General features: G+C 47.7%; 1 protein-coding gene across 1 annotated transcript in view; it reads right to left on the bottom strand.

The window, feature by feature from the left end:
• LOC129380785 (uncharacterized) overlaps positions 1-18,059 on the bottom strand; it is a 215,359-nt gene extending 197,300 nt beyond the window's left edge. Inside the window, exon 1 of the mRNA XM_072285912.1 lies at positions 15,715-18,059. Coding sequence (XP_072142013.1) covers positions 15,715-16,033 — 319 coding nt within the window. The 5' untranslated portion in view covers positions 16,034-18,059. The remainder of the gene's footprint in view (positions 1-15,714) is intronic.
• Between the last annotated feature and the right edge of the window lie 80 nt (positions 18,060-18,139).

Genomic DNA, 18,139 nt, shown 5'->3' with positions numbered 1-18,139 from the left:
AAGCTTTCGATCGGGCTTGTTCTGAAAGCGCCAGTGGCTAGGCGTATACCTAGATGATGGACAGGATCCAGCGTCCTTAGCGCGCTCGGGGCAGCAGAGTTATACACTACGGCCCCATAATCCAATCGTGACCGTATTAGGCTCTTGTAGAGATTCATTAGACACTTTCTGTCACTACCCCACGTAGTCTTAGATAGAAGTTTCATTAAGTTCATTGTTTTTAGACATTTTTCTTTCAGATATTTGATGTGTGGAATGAAAGTGAGTCTATCGTCAAGTATAATACCTAGGAATTTGTCCTCTTTGTTGATAGGAATTTGTTGTCCACAAAGTTCTAAGCAAGGATCCGGGACCAGGCCTCTCTTTCGTGTAAAAAGAACATAAGAACTTTTATTAGGATTGATTTTAAATCCGTTTTTCTCTGCCCATTTCGATACTTTGTTCAAACCATGCTGTACCTGTCTCTCGCACACTGCGAGGTTACAGGATTTAAAAGCTATTTGAATGTCGTCCACATAGATAGAGTAAAAAATGGCCGGTGGTAATGAAGCACCGAAGCGTGTTCACCTTCACTATAGAGAACGTGCAGCTAAGCACGCCTCCCTGGGGTACACCAGTTTCATGTGTAAAAGGACGTGACAGTACATTGCCGACTTTTACACGGAATGTACGATTGGACAAATAGCTTTCTATTAGGTTTAGCATATTACCATGAATGCCCATTTCTGACAAGTCTCTCAAGATTCCGTAGCGCCACGTTGTGTCGTATGCCTTCTCCATATCGAGGAATATGGATAGGAAAAATTGTTTGTGTACAAATGCGTCACGGATGTTTCCTTCGATGCGTACAAGATGGTCAGTTGTGGAGCGCCCTTCTCTGAAACCACACTGATAGGGATCAAACACGTTGTTCAGTTCAAGGAAATGTATAAGTCTGCGATTAATCATATTTTTCAAATACCTTACAAAGGCAACTTGTGAAGGCTATCGGGCGGTAACTTGCCACTGAGGAAGGGTCTTTGCCTTGTCTCAAAACAGGGACAACAATGGCTTGTTTCCATGCGGTTGGAAGGTATCCCATAGCCCAAATAGTGTTAAAAAGTCCGAGTAGTGTAACTTGCGTGTCATTCTGCTCGGTTGGTGGAGCAGCGCTAGCTGCGACCACCGTGGGGGCAGATGGCGTAACTGCCGACTCACTGCTTGTGGGTCGGACAGCCGCCGGAGGCCGTTGTGACGCTGCCCCCTGACGCGCCACTTCGGCAAAGCTTTTCTTTGGCAGGTATGCTACCCGCCTTCGTGCCTCTTTGAACGATATATTCTCTTTTACTTTTATTGTTACAATTTCTTTTTCCTTCTTCCATGAGGGGCATGACCGCGAGTACGCGGCGTGATCCCCGTCATAGTTTACACAGTGGAGAGAGTTCTTCAAGCTTCAGTGGCGTGTTCAAGGGCACTGCATTTCGCACATGTTTGGCGGCCCAGGCAGCTCTGCGAACTGTAGCCGAAACGCTGGCATTTGAAACATCTTAGGGGATTCGGCACATATGGTCTGACACGGAGCTTGATGTACCCGGCCTCTACAGACTCGGGCAGAATACTTGAACCAAATGTGAGTATTAGGTGCTTCGTTTGAATTTCTTTACCATCCCTTCTCATCTTAATTCTTCTCACATTGACAAAATTCTGCTCACTGAAGCCCTCCAAGAGCTCAGCCTCTGTCAGCTGGAGAAAATCATCATCCGAGACAACGCCGCGGGTAGTGTTCAGAGTGCGGTGTGGAGTTACTGTCAATGGAACATCCCCAAATGATACTAGACTGGGCAACTTTTCGTATTGTTTCTGATCATGCAGCTCTAACAGGAGATCACCACTTGCCAGCCTTGATACCTTGTAGCCTGGACCAAGTACATCAGTTAAGGACTTGGAAACGAGAAAAGGGGAAATGTTTCGTACTTGTTTATCGGACTTTTCTGAATGGATCACATGGTACCGTGGGAAGTTCGGGCTTTGGCGTCCAAAGAACTGGAAAACATCTTCGGTGCGCCCTCTTTTCTGAGGGCGATCGGGAAGGCGAGGAAAGGAGCTAGCCATAGACAAACTTAAATTTCGGCAATAACACCAGCCACCCACCATGGAGCCCTACAAAAAAAATTAAATTATGCGGTTTTACGTGCCAAAACCACTTTCTGATTATGAGGCACGCCGTAGTGGGGGACTCCGGAAATTTCGACCACCTGGGGTTCTTTAACGTGCACCTAAATCTAAGCACACGGGTTCTTTTCGCATTTCGCCCCCATCGAAATGCGGCCGCCGTGGCCGGGATTCGATCCCGCGACCTCGTGCTCAGTAGCCCAACACCATAGCCACTGAGCAACCACGGCGGGTAACAGCCCTACAAGGGGACGCTACAGGGACTGCAGGAACAGGTCCTGTAAACGCCAGCTGTACGTCATCACTATAACAAAATATGAAATAACCTAGGTTGGCTATTCACACAAGGTTAACCCTTGCTGCCTGGAAAATTGGAAGTAAAGGGAAGCCAGGAGAAGACAGGAAAGGTGGAAAGTGAGAGAAAGACGAAGGCTGGAGGGAGAGAGAGACAGGAAAAGGCAACTACCGATTTCCCCCGGGTGGGTCAGTCCGGGGGTGCCGTCTATGTGAAGCAGAGGCCAAAGGGGTGTGTTGCCTCCGCCGGGGGGCCATAAAGGTCCAAACACCCAGCATCAGCTCAACCCCCAGGATCCCCCTTTCCCCAGACACGGCTAAGCCGCGCACGGCTACACGCGGGAGGGTCCAACCCTCGTGTGCGCGGGTACTTGGTGTCGCAGCACACCAAACGCCTGCTGACGCAGACGCCCCTGCGGGGCCGGTTGGGGCAGGCGAAGCCGCAAGTAAGAATCGAGTGAGTGCAAGCGGCAAGTGGCGCAACCCAGTCAATTCCGCTGTCTAAGTGTGATCAAACAGGCAAGATAGCAAACTTTCCGCACGATATCCTTGCTCGACAGCAGCGTTAGCAAGTACAGGTACTGCTGGTGAACCGAGCGCGCAGCGTCATCCAAGTTGTCATTGCCGACCATTTCGCCATTGCCCGGTATCCGTGGAAATAAAATGTCATGTCTGCTACGCACAGCTTGGTTTGTTAGCTTGGCTGATTTTTCATATTCAAACTGATTGTGCAGACGCAGGGCACACTAGCGCGTGTAGCATTGTCTTCGAATCGCAACATATACATATATATATATATATATATATATATATATATATATACACACACACACACATCACCGTAAATCATCACTTTACATCACCGTAAAGAGCGACAAGTTCTGCTGCACTCAACGTCGTAGTGTGAGAAACTCAGTTTAATAGGCGAAGTTTTATATGACATCAGCAGTGCTAGAGCTATTGGAACTAGTAGAACTATCAGTGTATGCCCGCTCACGGTCAAACAAGGGAATATCTAAATAAAAGGAAAAGTGACAGCCGCCTCAGGACCACTGGGGCGAGTCTGCTTTCGTTACGATCCCAGGAGCTGAGACGAGAGGCCTCTTCCTCTTTATTAGCTGGGACACGATGTTTGGCCGCTGAAAGGGCTGCTATTACAAAATTATAAATAAAATATTATAATAAAAATAAAAAGTGAACAGACTAAACAAAATACTATAAGGACGAGCCCGTAGGTTACGAAGAACTGGCTAACCTCCCGGTCTTTCCGCCTATTTCTTCTCCTCCAGAGCAAAATAAACATCGTGTGAGGCACCACAACCTGGATTTTGGGCATTCTGCAGTGTTGAAGCAAGATGGAAACCAGACTTGATGAGTTCATCCGCAAGACTGCAGAATGCAGTGCAGCCTGTAGCGTACAACCAAGCGTGTAAACCCAAGTACTTGAAACATGTCTCAGCCTGGCACGATGTGCTTCAAGAGCTGCGACGATTGCATTGCTCAGGAAACTAGTTACCACGTACGGTATATCGTCACTGAGTGGCTAAGTGCAGATGTGAAGAGACTATTGGTCACCTTCTTTGCGACTGTTACCGGTTCAGGAAATAACGCCAGACACTGCAGTGTGCCTTGAGAATGCTGAACGATCGGCTTTTTTAGCGTAGCAAATGTCCTGGGAGCCTGGCTTCACAGCTCATCAGTGCAGAAAACCACACGAGTTCTCCTATAGTACCTCAAGGCGACATCATTTGAGTGCCCGACTACAGACACCCAGTCTTGTGTACGGTCACATGATTGACCTGAACAGCTGTCTTCTGTCACTCTCACATCTCCACGTGCACAGAAACTGAGCAAAGTCTAGTTAACCTCCCGCTCTCTTCCCTCCTCTCTCTTTCTGTTTTAGAGCATACATTCGCCACCTCTTTCATGGCTGCCGCCATCGCATCATTTAACATGTTTGCCAGATCGGAGTGATACGAAGCGGGATGGCCTATTCCATTTTAGGCAATCAGTAAAGGTACATCACCAGAACCATTTGTAGGGAAAAAAATTGAAGATATAGGAGTACAGTTTACAGCTATCGCATTTCTGCCGTCTGGATTTTTGGCCTTAGCTAAGAGCAACGACGAAATATCGGTCGGGCTTCTATGGCTGTTCGTGTCAGCGCCCAATGGCCGTCCGGCCAGCAAGCGCGAGGATGAAATGGCGTGTAGCATTATTTTAGGCACGTGCGGCGATGTCACCACTGCGCTGCTGCGTGCCATTGGGCGCGTTTCGAAGATCTGGCATCGCCTGCGGGCCACCACCAATTTATGCGAGCATGCAACACTTTCACACACCGAATGCCACACATACTCGCCGGTGTCACTTTGCAGCACGGACAAACACAAAAACAAGATCTATGTTTTTTTTTCTTTCGTCTTCTTTTCCCCCTTGGAAGGCGTGCGCGCTGTGCTGTTAGCCGGTGGCGTTTCTGGTGCAGCACAGCGCTCTTACCCACTGAGCATCCACCGTTCGTTTATCGGACGGCTACGGCGAGACAGAAGAACAAGAAACGAACAAAACGTGAGCAAGGCCCCGTAATCTCCCAGCGGCCAGTGAACGAACAGGGTCTGTCTCCCCTAAACCTTCTTTTGCCTTTGTGTGTGTGTGCGTGTGTGTGCGTGTGTCTGTCTGTGCTGTACCACCGTTTGATGCGTCGGCAGCTTGGCTGTTCGAAAAAGAAGACATAGCTCCGACAAATACTCATACGGTGGCCTTTGCCGGTGCAGCAGCTATTCCGGCGAACAAGCAAGCCCCGCAAGTTGGCCTCTCCTCTCGCCTGTCTGGTCATCCCCCCCCCCCCCCCCCCGTCTCTTTCCCTTTGGTCCACTCAAAAATTTATCTGCGCGCTTGCGTGCGCTTTTTTTACAGGGCACCGGCTCTTCTTTACAGCCCACGGTGCCGCTAAGCAACAGCCCGATTTTGGTTCTTACAGGAAGAAACAGAACTTGCGCAACTTCGGTTGGCTGAGCAGACTTGGCCATTGCCCGGAGACACCCTGTAAATAGGATTGCGCTTCGCGTCAGCGAGTTTGCGAGCGGCGGCCAGGAAAGTACAATGGTGCTGAGTCGCTGAGCGCTTACTCAAGCTGAAAGAGAGAAGAAAAATTAGCAATGACGGCGGCTCGCGCTTTGGCCTCGGTGTAACGCGGTGAGTGTAGTACTTACCGGCATCGATGTAGGAGGCCTATGATTGATGGGTTTTAATGGCGAAAAAACATCCTTGGCCAAAGAGCGCCAAGTCGATGAATATATTCAACGATTTATAATATAAATACCATAATCAGACTAGAATGGTAAGCATGTCGAAAAGTGCTACATAAAGCGGCAAATATTTCTAAGTGGCAAAGCTTTAAAAGACCTAGCTAAACAACGTTGTTTATGTTATATCAGATATTTCAACCGCGTGTGGGTTAGATAGAGATTTCGGTGACTATGAGCGATCACTTGTTAAATGTTATAGGCTATGTATGTGTTATCCAGATTATTTGTAGTTTTCAGTGATTATAAGCGATAAATTTTGCCTCGATGCCGTCAGCAAAGTACTTTTACCATGCGAAAAGGTGCGAGATCTCGAGGCATTCAACTCCTCAGGCTCCTCATGTTTGTGATGGAGCCTGGTGGTTTGGGTTGTAGTATACATTGTTTAAAAAATTGGCATTGACGAGGTATTTAAAAACTCTGCTGACACTAAACATGGGGTCATGGCAATAAAATAATGCATGGTGAAATGGTATATAATATGTGCAAAGTTCTTGAAAATGCTATACTCTTGCTTGGTGAAGCCGTGGACATTCAAATAAGATGTGCCGGACTGTGAGTTGTTCTCTCCATTTTGCGCGTATGGGTGGTTGTGTGCCTGTTAATAGGTAAATGTGTGCCCTATACGTAGCCTGCACAGTGTTGTTTCTGTTAGTCTTGTGACTCATTGCTGGAAAAATTTGCCTAGTTGTGGTTTTATTGCATGTAATTTCTTTTCTGTTTCTTTACCCAACTGGTACTACCAGGGCTGGCGTAGCCGGTTACGGGCGTAAGGTTTAATATCTCGACTAGGGATCTTAGTAACTTGAATGTCACCACGTAGACCAGCTTCTCTATGTAGGAGGCCTATGAAATTTTACACCATAACAGACAAGAAAAAGAAAACGAAGTTAGTAACGCTAGAAAAAATTACAGGGTTTCTTAAGATCTCTCTGAAGAGGTGAACGGCGAAAGCCTATCCTTCCTCCTCTTATCATTCGCCTCTTTCTCTTTGCCTCTTCACTTTATCTTCTTTCTTTTAGTCATTACTGCTCACTACTAAGCATTTTAGTCATCTGTGATAAATTGTCATTACAAGTCGTCGTTAGACATGTTGGTCATATCATAGTCATTAGTAGTCATTACAAGTTTTTTCAGTCATTATTAGTCATTACTGGTCATTACAAAGCATGTTTAGTCATTTCTAATGAATTGTAGTCGTTACAAGTCGTAGTTAGACATATTGGTATTCTCGTAGTGATTATTAGCCATTAGAAGTCATTTCAGTCATTATTAGTCATTACTGCTCACTAATAAGCGTTTTAGTCATTTGTAATCAATTGTGGTCATTACAAGCCGTCGTTAGACATGTTGGTCGTATCATAGTCATCAGCAGTCATTACAAGTCATTTCAGTCATTATTAGTCATTGCTGGTCATTACTAAGCCTTTTTAATCATTTCTCTCAGGCTACCGTCAGTGCACACCGTGCGTCGTTTACTTCAGGGTACGCACCTGCGGCCAAGCCAGCGTTTCCTCCATGGTGTTTGAGCCGTCCACAAGTACATACAATGATTCCAGGACTAGAGAAGAAGACAGATCTACCGGGCCCCTGCTCTAAAACAGCTGAGCTTACTTCTGCACGAAAAGTACAGCAACCATGTGCACATCTATACCGATGGACCGACTACGTCGTCCAGTTCTGGTGGTGCGGTGGTTATACCAACGCGAGGAATAACACTGCGGTTCAAGACACCGCATGTCACGACCTCATCGGCGGCAGAACTAACGGCTCTGCGTCGTGCACTGGAATTCATTGATTCTGAAAGACCTAGAAAATGGGCCGTGTTCTCTGACTCAAAACCGGCATTACAGTGCACGCAGTCAGTTCTCCGACGCGGATGTCATGAACAGCTGACATACGAAATCGTGAAACTTCACCATCACGTCCAACAAAAAGGCCACGAGGTTGTTTTTCAATGGGTACCTGGCCATTGTGGAATCAATGGCAATGATTCCGCCTATAACGTTGCTCGCACAGCACATCAAGAAGAGCACAGCGTTCCAATTCCGCTTTCGAGGACAGACGCCGCAAGGCAGCTTCGACACCTGGCACGCAGTCTCACAGTGACCGAGTGGAACTCGTCAAACTTAAGATCTACACGACTGCATCGATTAAACCCCTCACTGCAACTGTGACCTCCACTCGGACTCCCTGGACGTGACGACGCTTCTCTGTCGCCTTTGGTTAGGAGTTGCCTTCACAAAGGCATACTCTACATTAATTGGAGTTACTGACAGTGCAGCATGCGAGGTCTGCGGCACCTAAGAAAATATCGACCACCTGCTGTGCCACTGTCCACGATATGCCCCAGAAAGACAAGAACTTGCTAACGCTCTCCAAAAATTGGACAATCGGCCGCTTTCCGTGCAGGTGCTGCTGGCATACCGCCCCCATCGCTCGTCGGCCCATAAAGCAGTGAAGGCACTTTTGTGCTCCTTGAGGACGACGGGCTTGTGTGAACGTCTGTGACTATAAGTGCAATTACTATTAGACCACACGCGTCAGCGAACTCACCACTAATTTCCTTCTTTCCTTCCATCCTCTCTCTCCCTGTCATCTTTGTTTCCCCTTTCCCATTCCCCCGGTGTAGGGTAGCCAACTGAACGTTATTCTATTTAACATCCGTGCCTTCTGCTTTTCTCTTTAATCCTCCTCCTTCTAGTCATTTCTAATCAATTGTAGCCGTTACAATTCGTAGTTACACGTATTGGTCATGTGGTAGTCATTAGTAGTCATTACAAGTCATTTCAGTCATTCTTAGTAATTACTGGTCATTACTAAGCGTTTCTAGTAATTTCTAATTAACTGTAGTCGTTACAAGTTGTCGTTAGACATATTGGTCATTTTGTAGTCATTACTAGTCATTACAAGTAATTTCAGTCATTATTAGTCATTACTGCTCAGTAGTAAGCATTTTTAGTCATTTTTAATCAATTGTGGTCATTACAGGCCGTCGTTAGACATATTGGTCATTTCGTAGTCATTAGTAGTCATTTTAGTAATTATTACTCATTACGAGACCTTTCTAGTCATTTCTAATCAATTGTGGTCATTACAAGCTGTCGTTAGACATATTGGTCACTTCGGAGTCATTAGTAGTCATTACAAGTCATTAGTAGTCATTATTGGTCATTACTAGTCATTCTTAACTTCTACCAATCTCTATTATAACGTTGTCATTCACTAACTGTCACTATCAATCCTTTTTCCCTCTTTAATCTGTCTTCATATGGCGTGATGACGCTTCGGCGGACACTCCGGCGGTCAGGTCTGCTGACACAAACTTCACCAGGAGCCTAGAAAGGCTTTCGCCTTAAAAACGTTTGATGAAACATGAACCAAAACGTGTTCGAAAATTTACCACAAGCTGAATCTAACCGGCCGATATGGATGGGAACTGGACCTACAGGACAAGAAATCGAAGCTCCCAACAGATATCATTCAATTGTTGTAAATATTATTTGCGTATTGCAGATAATGAGTTGCTCGATATTCCCTCGATAATTTAAATTACGGTAATAGCGTGAATTTAAGATGCCTTTCTTTTTTTTTTCATATCTTGCATCTCCACACACGCACACACAAAAAGTGTTCAAGGTAGAATCCTGTGATAATGTATGGCGTTTAACGTAATCAAAGAACTCGCGAGCTACGAGAGACGCCATAGCGGGAGTGAAGGGGGACTTATTTTGAGCACCTCGAGCGAATAAACGTACCCCAAAATCACGGCACACAAGCCGTCTTTTTTTAAATTCCGCCCCATCTGAACGCGACCGTCGCGTCCAGGAATCTAATCCGCGACCTCGCCCCCTTGCGCTCAGTAGCCGAGCGCTGCACGTTGGCAAAAAAAAAAAAAAAAAAAAATCCCTTGGTGCTTATCTTGTCCTCCAACGATAACGGTAATTTGTCTTCCAAGCATCTCCCTTCTCTAACACTACACACACAGTAATTTCAGGTCACGAACGGCACCCACGTATCAGCCTGATGGCGTTCCTGACAGGACAGTAGCAAGAGCATAGCGCTAAATAAGGGAATTGAACGCAAGATTGATGACGGTTATTGTTTGAGGAACAATATAAGCCTCAATTGATGCAATCTTTTTTTAAATAGTGCATAGCCTCGGAGCCACTGCGGAAGGTAGGGAGTCGTATACTCTGTGCTGTATTTCTCTTTTGGAGTTCGGTCGTCAAAATACAGCGAGGGTGCTTAAAATCGCGGTCTGTGTCGCGATAATACGGTATGTGAGGCTGTACCACATGAAACTAAGATTATTATTTGTGTGTGCTTGCAGGTGAAAATGCATGCAATTGACAAAGAGGAAAAGAATGGCAAATTCAGGCTGGAAACTGCCACCGAAAGAGGGACAACGGCTCCCTGCTCTTTCGGAAATAGGGGTACAAACATGGAAATGAATAAACAGGAAGAAGAGAAGGAAAGATGAAAGAAAGAACGAGATGAAATATATTTTTATTAAAATCTGAAAAAAAAAATAATGTTTAAAGGCTTAATTGTCAAACCTCCACAAGATAACTGGCGCGAAACAATAATACATATTTCGCTGGTGAGCAGTGTGAACATTGGACGAATACTACGCGAGTACTATATAGGATAAGTCGTACTGCGACAAAGGAAGTGGCGTGCTTGCACGCGGGCCGTGCCGGGTCGCAATTGCACGCCTCTAGACATGCCAGTGGCAAGAAGTGGAGCGCTTGTCTAGAGTGCTTTCTTTTTCTGAAACCAAGCACCTGGGGTCGAAGTCACAAAAATCTCTTACGCTAGAATTGGTCCTAAGAAAAAACTCCGACCAATCCTGACGCTGGACATGTTATGAGCGAAGGCGACCGACCACTCGCAAGAGGCACTTACGGACGAAAAAGTGTGAATTTAGCCTCCGGTCTATATGGTCAGTCATGGGGCCCCGCTAGACGTTGAATGGCCTAGGGTAAATCTTTATGGACGGCAGCTAAATTTGATTTGTTCATTTCATTTGTAGATTTTGTTACGTATTCTACACACATAGGATCTTTGCTCGCCCGCCGCCGTGGCTTAGCGACTATGGTTTGGGAGCTGGCAAACACGAGGTCGCGACACAGACTCCCGGCCGCAGCGGCCGCACTTCGATGGGGGCGAAAAGCAAAAACGCCCGTGTCCTGTGCATCTGGCTTAGCAATCGGCAAGTAACCCTTTGGCGCCAATTACAAACACACGCTCTCGCCTCTCCTCTCACTCTTTCTCACCATCACCCACTTTTCAAGTCACCTCACAGGCTCCAAGCATCGGAGCATTGAGTAAGGGGGGGGGGGGGGGGGGGGAGTATCACAAAGATGGGGGAAAAGTCAGGAGCTTGATTAACATTATTATACAACGCTTATTGACTGTTAGTACAGATAACTAAAACGCAAGAACATCTTTACACAATAGTTAATGACACGTTAGTAACTAGAAAACCCCCATGGCGGTTACTTCGGCCCTAAAACGAGCAGAACCACGATTGTTGACGATGTGTTCCGGAAGACCATTTCAGTGGATGATAGCCTGCGGCAAGGCGAATGAATTATATGCTACGGTTCTACCAGAAATGCATTGGAAGCTTAAATGCTTCTTTAACCAACGTGATGAGCGGTAAGGTTGTACAAGAGGCAGCGTTGAATGACTGGCATTACCTACTATCTTGCGAAATAGGCAGATTGGAGCAATTATTCATCGTGATTGCAATGTGGGAAAAGAGGGCGATGATTTAATGTTTTATACGTAGTTTCTGGAAAAGAAACGTGCTCCACGATTTTGAACCATCTCAACGGAATTTATTAGATAAGCCTGATGGGGGGGACCAGATGGGTGATGCGTATTCGAGCTGCGGACGAACGAATGTTTGATAGGCGAGCTTACGGGTTGTGGGTGGAGTTCCATGAAGATAACGTTTTAGATAGCCTAATCTGCGCGATGCTTTAGCTGTTACTTTCTGTATGTGAGTGGACCAGCGAGTTTACTTGTGAAATGAACACCAAGGTATGAGCACGGAGCACGCATGAGACACTAAAGAATTCTTGAGTAAGTAACTGTAAGAAGAGTTAGATTTTTTCCAGCTGAATGTCATTAACTTGCATTTATCGATGTTAAGTGACATTTTTCGTGATGTGCACCAAGCGGTTACGTGATCGAGGTCACTTTGAAGTGCTGCGTGATCTGCGGATGAACGTATTTTGCGATAAAGAATGCAGTCGTCTGCGAACGAGTAAATGGTTGATTTAATGTTAGATGGCAGGTCATTAATGTAAATGAGCAACAGCAACGGGCCCAGGACGCTACCTTGAGGTGCACCAGAGTGACCTAACCAGAGTGAGAGAGTCGCTAAGTGGAGACGAGTGACCGTTAACTGTGAACTGCTTGCTAGATGATCATCACTTCAGCCTGTACTCTCTGTCCCAAATCTCGCGCTTCTGCTCTCCATCTCATCTCTCATTGCCCGGCGGCTCGTCCCAGCGGGGCCTAGAGCACCTGAAGACCTGGGAGGACTGGGAGACCCTGCTGCGCTCTGGAGGCCCGGCCGTGCAGACCATGGCTACTGACCGGGCTGCCAGCGTTATGGACCGTAGTAACATAAACGCTTGAGTGCAGTGGGGTCGTGCGGGGACCCGGGAGCCTCAGTCCGTATAATAAAGGTTTTATGATGATGATGATGATGATGATGGCACGTTCAAGATCCCCTGGTGGTCAAAATTAATCCGGAGGCCCCCGCTACGGCGTGCCTCATATTCAAATGGGGGTTTTGGCACGTGAAACCCTAGAATTAAAATATATATATATATATATTTGCTCCAGGTTTGCTTGAACAATATAAAACGTGCGTGTTTGTACAATAGCGCTTTATTGTACATTCGCATGAACTTTCATTAATGCATACCTGCGCGTACGTTGCCTCTACGGCTAGTTAGTCTCTTTTAGTTAGCATAGTTAGCCTCTATGGCTAACCTTTTTATTGCGATAGCAATTGTATGAACACTCTAGGCGCATTTCTACCGTCGGCGTCGCCGTGATGTTCCGTATAAAGTTCAATGGCGATAACGCCGTCGCCAAGCGCCCTGCGCTGTTATGTGCGAGTGAAAGCGGGCGAGGGGAGCCGAGGATCTCGGCTCAATCTCGTCCGCACGGAAGGCAGCAGAGCGGGGAGGAAGCGCGCCGTTTTCCGTCGCGCGCGAGGCACCCAACTTTGCGCTTGCGAGGCACCGGGGGCGAAGGGTGGGAGGAGGAGCAGCGTTCGAATCCGGCTGCAATAGCATGTGTGGCGGTTGCGCGTGGTCGCGTGGCCGTATCTTGAGAGCGATGTTCGTTGGGGGCAGAGTCTAGGTGCGTCGACGGTTCGCAGCTTTCTGTGTGCTGTGTGTCCTCGACGCTCAGTTTGCGTTGAAGCGATAGACAACACGAAGGTCACTTCGCTCGCTGCTGCTACCGCGCATGCTCACGTCAGCTCTTCGACAGCGAATGTCTTCGGTCATCGGGTATGATGTGTTATATGTTGCTGATGTGTTGTGTGTTTACCTAATGAAAAGGGCAGTGTCAATTTCTAAACTGTGTGTTACCTATGTCTTAACTGTGTCTTAATCGCGTATTAATCGCGTCGTAGCTTTGTCGGAACTAGCTGTGTCTTATGTCCTAACTGTGTCTTAGCTGTCTCTTAACTACGTCTTAACTGTGTTTATGTTGTAACTGCCTCGTAATTGTGTATTAACCGTCTCTTAGCTGTGTCTTAACAGCTTGTATGTTTCAAATGTATCTTAAGTGTGCTAAGGTCTTAACTAGCTGTATCTTATGCCCTCTGTTTTAACTGTGTATAACTGCGTCTGAATTATGTATACACTGTGTCTTCACGGCTAGCTCAAATTTAGCCCATGTTCCTGTTTCTCTACAGTTATCCAAACAAGAAAACCAATTCATTCGGTGCTCTTTCAGCATCCGTGACAACACGAACGCCGGCGATCGTGTTGTCCACTTTTCTTGTGTCCTGTCTGCACGCCTCACCTTTTTGCATATTGAATCCTTACCAACTAGTTCAGCTTTCCGTCGTTCTAAGCTTGTTCTACATTTGTTATCTACCCCAGCCTCAGCTGACAGCGACTCAAGCATGTCTGTCACAAACAAATTAGCTTCTTAAAAAGAAACTGCATAAAGAAGTATTCCAGGGACGGTGAAGCGTTGAATCAGTGTTAGGGAAGCGCAGGTGGAGAAAGCGTGCTGGGTGAGTGGCAGCCACCCAAAACAGCTTCCTCGCGGTTGATTAACACAACTGGCACTGCTTTGCGCGCAGCCTGCCCCGTGCGTGCCACCGTAGACGTAGCTCGCGCGCAGAGTTGCACAGCGCGTGCCACTTCGACCGGGCGAAGCGCTGCACCGGTGTGGGCCAGGTGGCGAAACATACCGAGCGGTTGCGGCAGCAGGTGGTGGACGCCCGAGCGCTTCGTAGTAGCAACTTCGCGTCGCCGATCAGTGTGTGTGTCCGTGCAGTTCGGTTTCCGCTTAATGGCTCGGTAATGAAGCGTCAACGATCGAATGGCGCCCGGCGCACTCAGCGGCAGCACGCCGAGTAGCATGCACGCTCGCCGGCAGACATGCCGCGAAATGCCGTCCCTGCTCGTCGTGCGTGGCATATTTGCGCGCCGGCGCACTGCAGCCTGCTTTTATGTTGTGAATGCGCGAAAGCTCACAGGCTGTGCGGGTACTTGTTACTTATAAAACGTCTGTCTGTGCGAACATGTCTGTGTGCGTGTGCGTGTGCATGTGTGTGCGCGTGTACTTGTGTGTGAGCGTGTGTGCTTATCTGTGTTTACCTTAAAATCAGCAACAATGAAGTTAACCAACTTTGTGATTTTCGAACAAGCGGCGACGGCTGTCTGGTGTCCTCCTCACTGAACAGACAAGGGAAGAAATCAGGGCTGAGAAAAGAAGAAAGAGAGACTAATGCCCCCAGGGCTAAGTTTATTACGTGTACACAAGAAAGTGGAAGGGGGATTGCAGCCGCCGCCGTAGCTCAACTGGCACAGCATCACACGTGCCACGTGGAGGTAGTGGGCGGCAATTTGTATTTTCTTCCACGTTCATTTCTCTTTTATTTATCAAGAATATGAAGATAATCGCAAATTTAGCCATATAATTCATTTTAGCATTATACCTAGATAATTCGATTTAGTCATATACGTTAATTCATAAATAATTCTGCATTTCCATAAAAACTTAGTTTGAAGCATACTCTGCGATTTCACAATGCCGGCCTTTTTATATACACACATGTCAGCTCACCCAAGGATTACTGCCTATGTAATACCCGCCGTGATTGCTTAGTGGCTACAGCGCTGGCCTGCTAAGCACAAGGTCGCGGGGTAAAATGGGGGCAAAATGGGGGCAAAATGCGAAAACACCAGTGTACTTAGATTTAGGTGCACGCGTTAAAGAACCCCTGGTAGTCCAAATTTCCGGAATCCCACCCTGCGGCGTGCCTCATAATCAGATCGTGCCTTCGGCACGTAAAGCCCCATATTTTTTTAACTGTCTACGGGCGGCAAATACAATAACATCAGTGATGTGCATATATATATAAATATGTACCCCCCCCCCCCCCGTACTTATACCTTAGAAGGAAGTATACGTTCAAGTTACATACAATATAACGACATACCCCTATTTATAATGCAATTCTCTTACAACATCATATTGGCGGCACAGAAACGCATGTACCACGTGAACAAGATGAAAAAATAAATAAGAAGTAGGTATTGAAGGAAGGAAAGGCACTCCGGAACCGGGAAAAGCATCTTTGAAACTCGCAAAAGATGATTTTCCCGCTCGCCGGCTGTCAGTGCGCTCTGAGTGTCGCAAGATTGAACGCACGCCAGTGGGAAAGAAGAAAGCAATCGTACGCGCTCCCACTCACCGCTGTAAGTGACATCCGGCACGACACCTTCCGCCAGTGACAGGAAAGGATGCTGCAGACGGAGCCGCGACGAGTCGGCACTGCGCGCCGCGGCGGTGGATCCGTTCCACGCCGTGGCGTCCACGTACTCGTCGCATCCCCCGAGCAGGCGTTGCCAGTCGCCGGGAGCCCACGGCGGCGCCTCGCCGCCGGCGTTGGTGCCGTTCGAGGACGGGTGCTCAAGCGCGACGCCGGCCAGCGCCGTCCGCCACCACGCCACGAGCAGGGCGGCCGCGAGGAGCAGACGCGGCCCGGCGCGCAAGTCAAGTGCTCGGTCCATGGGGGCGCGCCGCGGCGAGCTTCGGGTGCGCGAGCGAAGAGCACCCGGCGAGTGCCGGAAGTTCCGAGACAGCGTTCGCGGTCGGCGAGCGTCAGCTGCTGCCTACCAACAGCCGTCTCGAAGCGAGTGCGGAGAGTTCGTGACGAAAGGAGCCGAAAGGAGCTCGCAGTGGGACTGAACAGGAGCGCTAACACCGAAAGCAGCCAACACCAAAACCCTGAGAACCAAACGGTAACGGCGGCGGCACAATAGAAGTTCTCTAGGGGATCAACGTCGAAACCGCAAAGCAAAAGAGGGGGCAGCGTGAAAGGAGCTTGTCTGCAGCTAGACGTCACAGTGAAGAGGGGGTGTGCCTAGGAGTCCAGCTTATTGCCTACAATGCCGCGGGCTGTGCTTAGGTGGGTAAGCATCTTCTCTTGCGGTGCAGGATGATGAGTTTGGCGCGACTGGAGGCTCTGCAGGTGTTGCTCATGCCGCTGGCCGAAAATGACATCGATTCGGATCCCTTCGCGGGAGGCAGCCTGCGAAAGAGAGAGAGACAAAAATCCCTTTGAGCATATTACAGGCTGGCATATCGCCAAGCTAAGTTAAGCCTAACGTTCACAGATGCTTAATAGTACAAATTCCCATTTATTAACGATAACACTGGTTGAGAGGTTGATACAAAGCAGTTCGATCACCTGCTAGAAAGCGTTATGACAAATAAAAACATTGAAGGACTACAAAAAAGCCGACATCGCCTCCCATCTTTGCACCCCAGCAGGGCTCATATGTTCCACCGCAGTAAAAAATGAAGGCAGTCACAACGAAGCAAAGTACCAGAGTTACAGTTACAAAAGCGTCTCTAAGACACTCAAAAGAAGAATACGGCATAGTGCCTATATGCCGTGGTTATTCCCGCCGTAGAAGACCTGAAATATTTGCAGCAGCGGTATCACCAGCCTTTGTTTTCGTCGGTTTCTCTTCTCACACACATGAAGTAGTTCATTGACTTAAGCAAATGTAAATGAAAAGTACAGGAGCGAAATAAGAGCCCGTGCAAGTGCACTTATGCGAATCCCCTTGAAAATCGAGTACGCGTTTTCGGGTATGCTAGAGGCCGGGTGCGTGCGAAAACGCGATATTTTAACTTTTTGTTCTCATTGCCGGCACGACGGCTCAACCGCGAAGCCGCTTCAGAGGTCGTTGCCAGGGTGAGTTCGATGGGGGCCAAATACAGCGTGCCTGAAGATCCGGGCAACTGATGCAGCGATTGATAACAAGTTCGATGTCTCCAATACACGGACAAGTTGACAGAAGAAAATTTACGTTAGAAAAGAGTTATTTCCCCCTATCAATAAAAAACACACAAACAGAAGATGTTTATTTTATCTTTAAGGGCTGGCACACGGCCAAGGTCAAACAATGTAGCTAAGGAGATCGTGAGCCTACATAGTGCTGAATTTAAATTGTAGGGTTGAGCTCAGCTCGCCTTTTCTTTTTCTTTTTTTTTTCATAGGCCAATCAGTCACTGCAAAGCCCTCACAGCAATGAAGCTAAGTGAACGCTTTATTATCAACAAAAACTGCAAATAAGGGCTTATTCGGCAGGCATTTTTTTCTTTAAGCCAAGCAGAACCAAATAACTAACAACCAGTAAATACCAGGGACCGATCAGTCACTGCCAATTCCAAGGCAGGCTATTCACGCGCGCTCGGTTGACTTGAACCAGGTCCAGGAAAGCTTGAACACCCATTAGGGCTGCATAACTTCCCCAATCCCTTCTCCCGCCAGCAGCTATCTCAGAGGCGGCCCGCACAGGAGGCAGGCGACGTACAGCCCCAAAGCTAGACGGCCCCTGAGTGCGTTCGTGCGAAATGGCGTCGCTAGACTCTGTCGCTCTTGTTATTCACATGGTCATGTTGTGCAGTGGCGTCTTTTTTGTCAGGCGCATCGATCAATGTCACCGTCACTACACGTCAGCAGCCATGCATCATAAGCGAACGCTCGTTCCCCGTCAGGACTTGTTTCCGCTTGTGTACATGCTGGTTATTTTCTAACCTACTGTTCTCGCGTAAAAACAAACCGAAGCTACGCAAAAGCGCAAAAGGAAGCGACCGAGCACTGC

The sequence above is a fragment of the Dermacentor andersoni genome, chromosome 1 (assembly GCF_023375885.2).
Source record: "Dermacentor andersoni chromosome 1, qqDerAnde1_hic_scaffold, whole genome shotgun sequence".
NCBI classification, from domain to species: Eukaryota; Metazoa; Arthropoda; class Arachnida; order Ixodida; family Ixodidae; genus Dermacentor; species Dermacentor andersoni.
The sequence above is the reverse complement of the archived record's forward strand: the minus strand, read 5'-3'. Positions and strand labels throughout refer to the sequence as shown.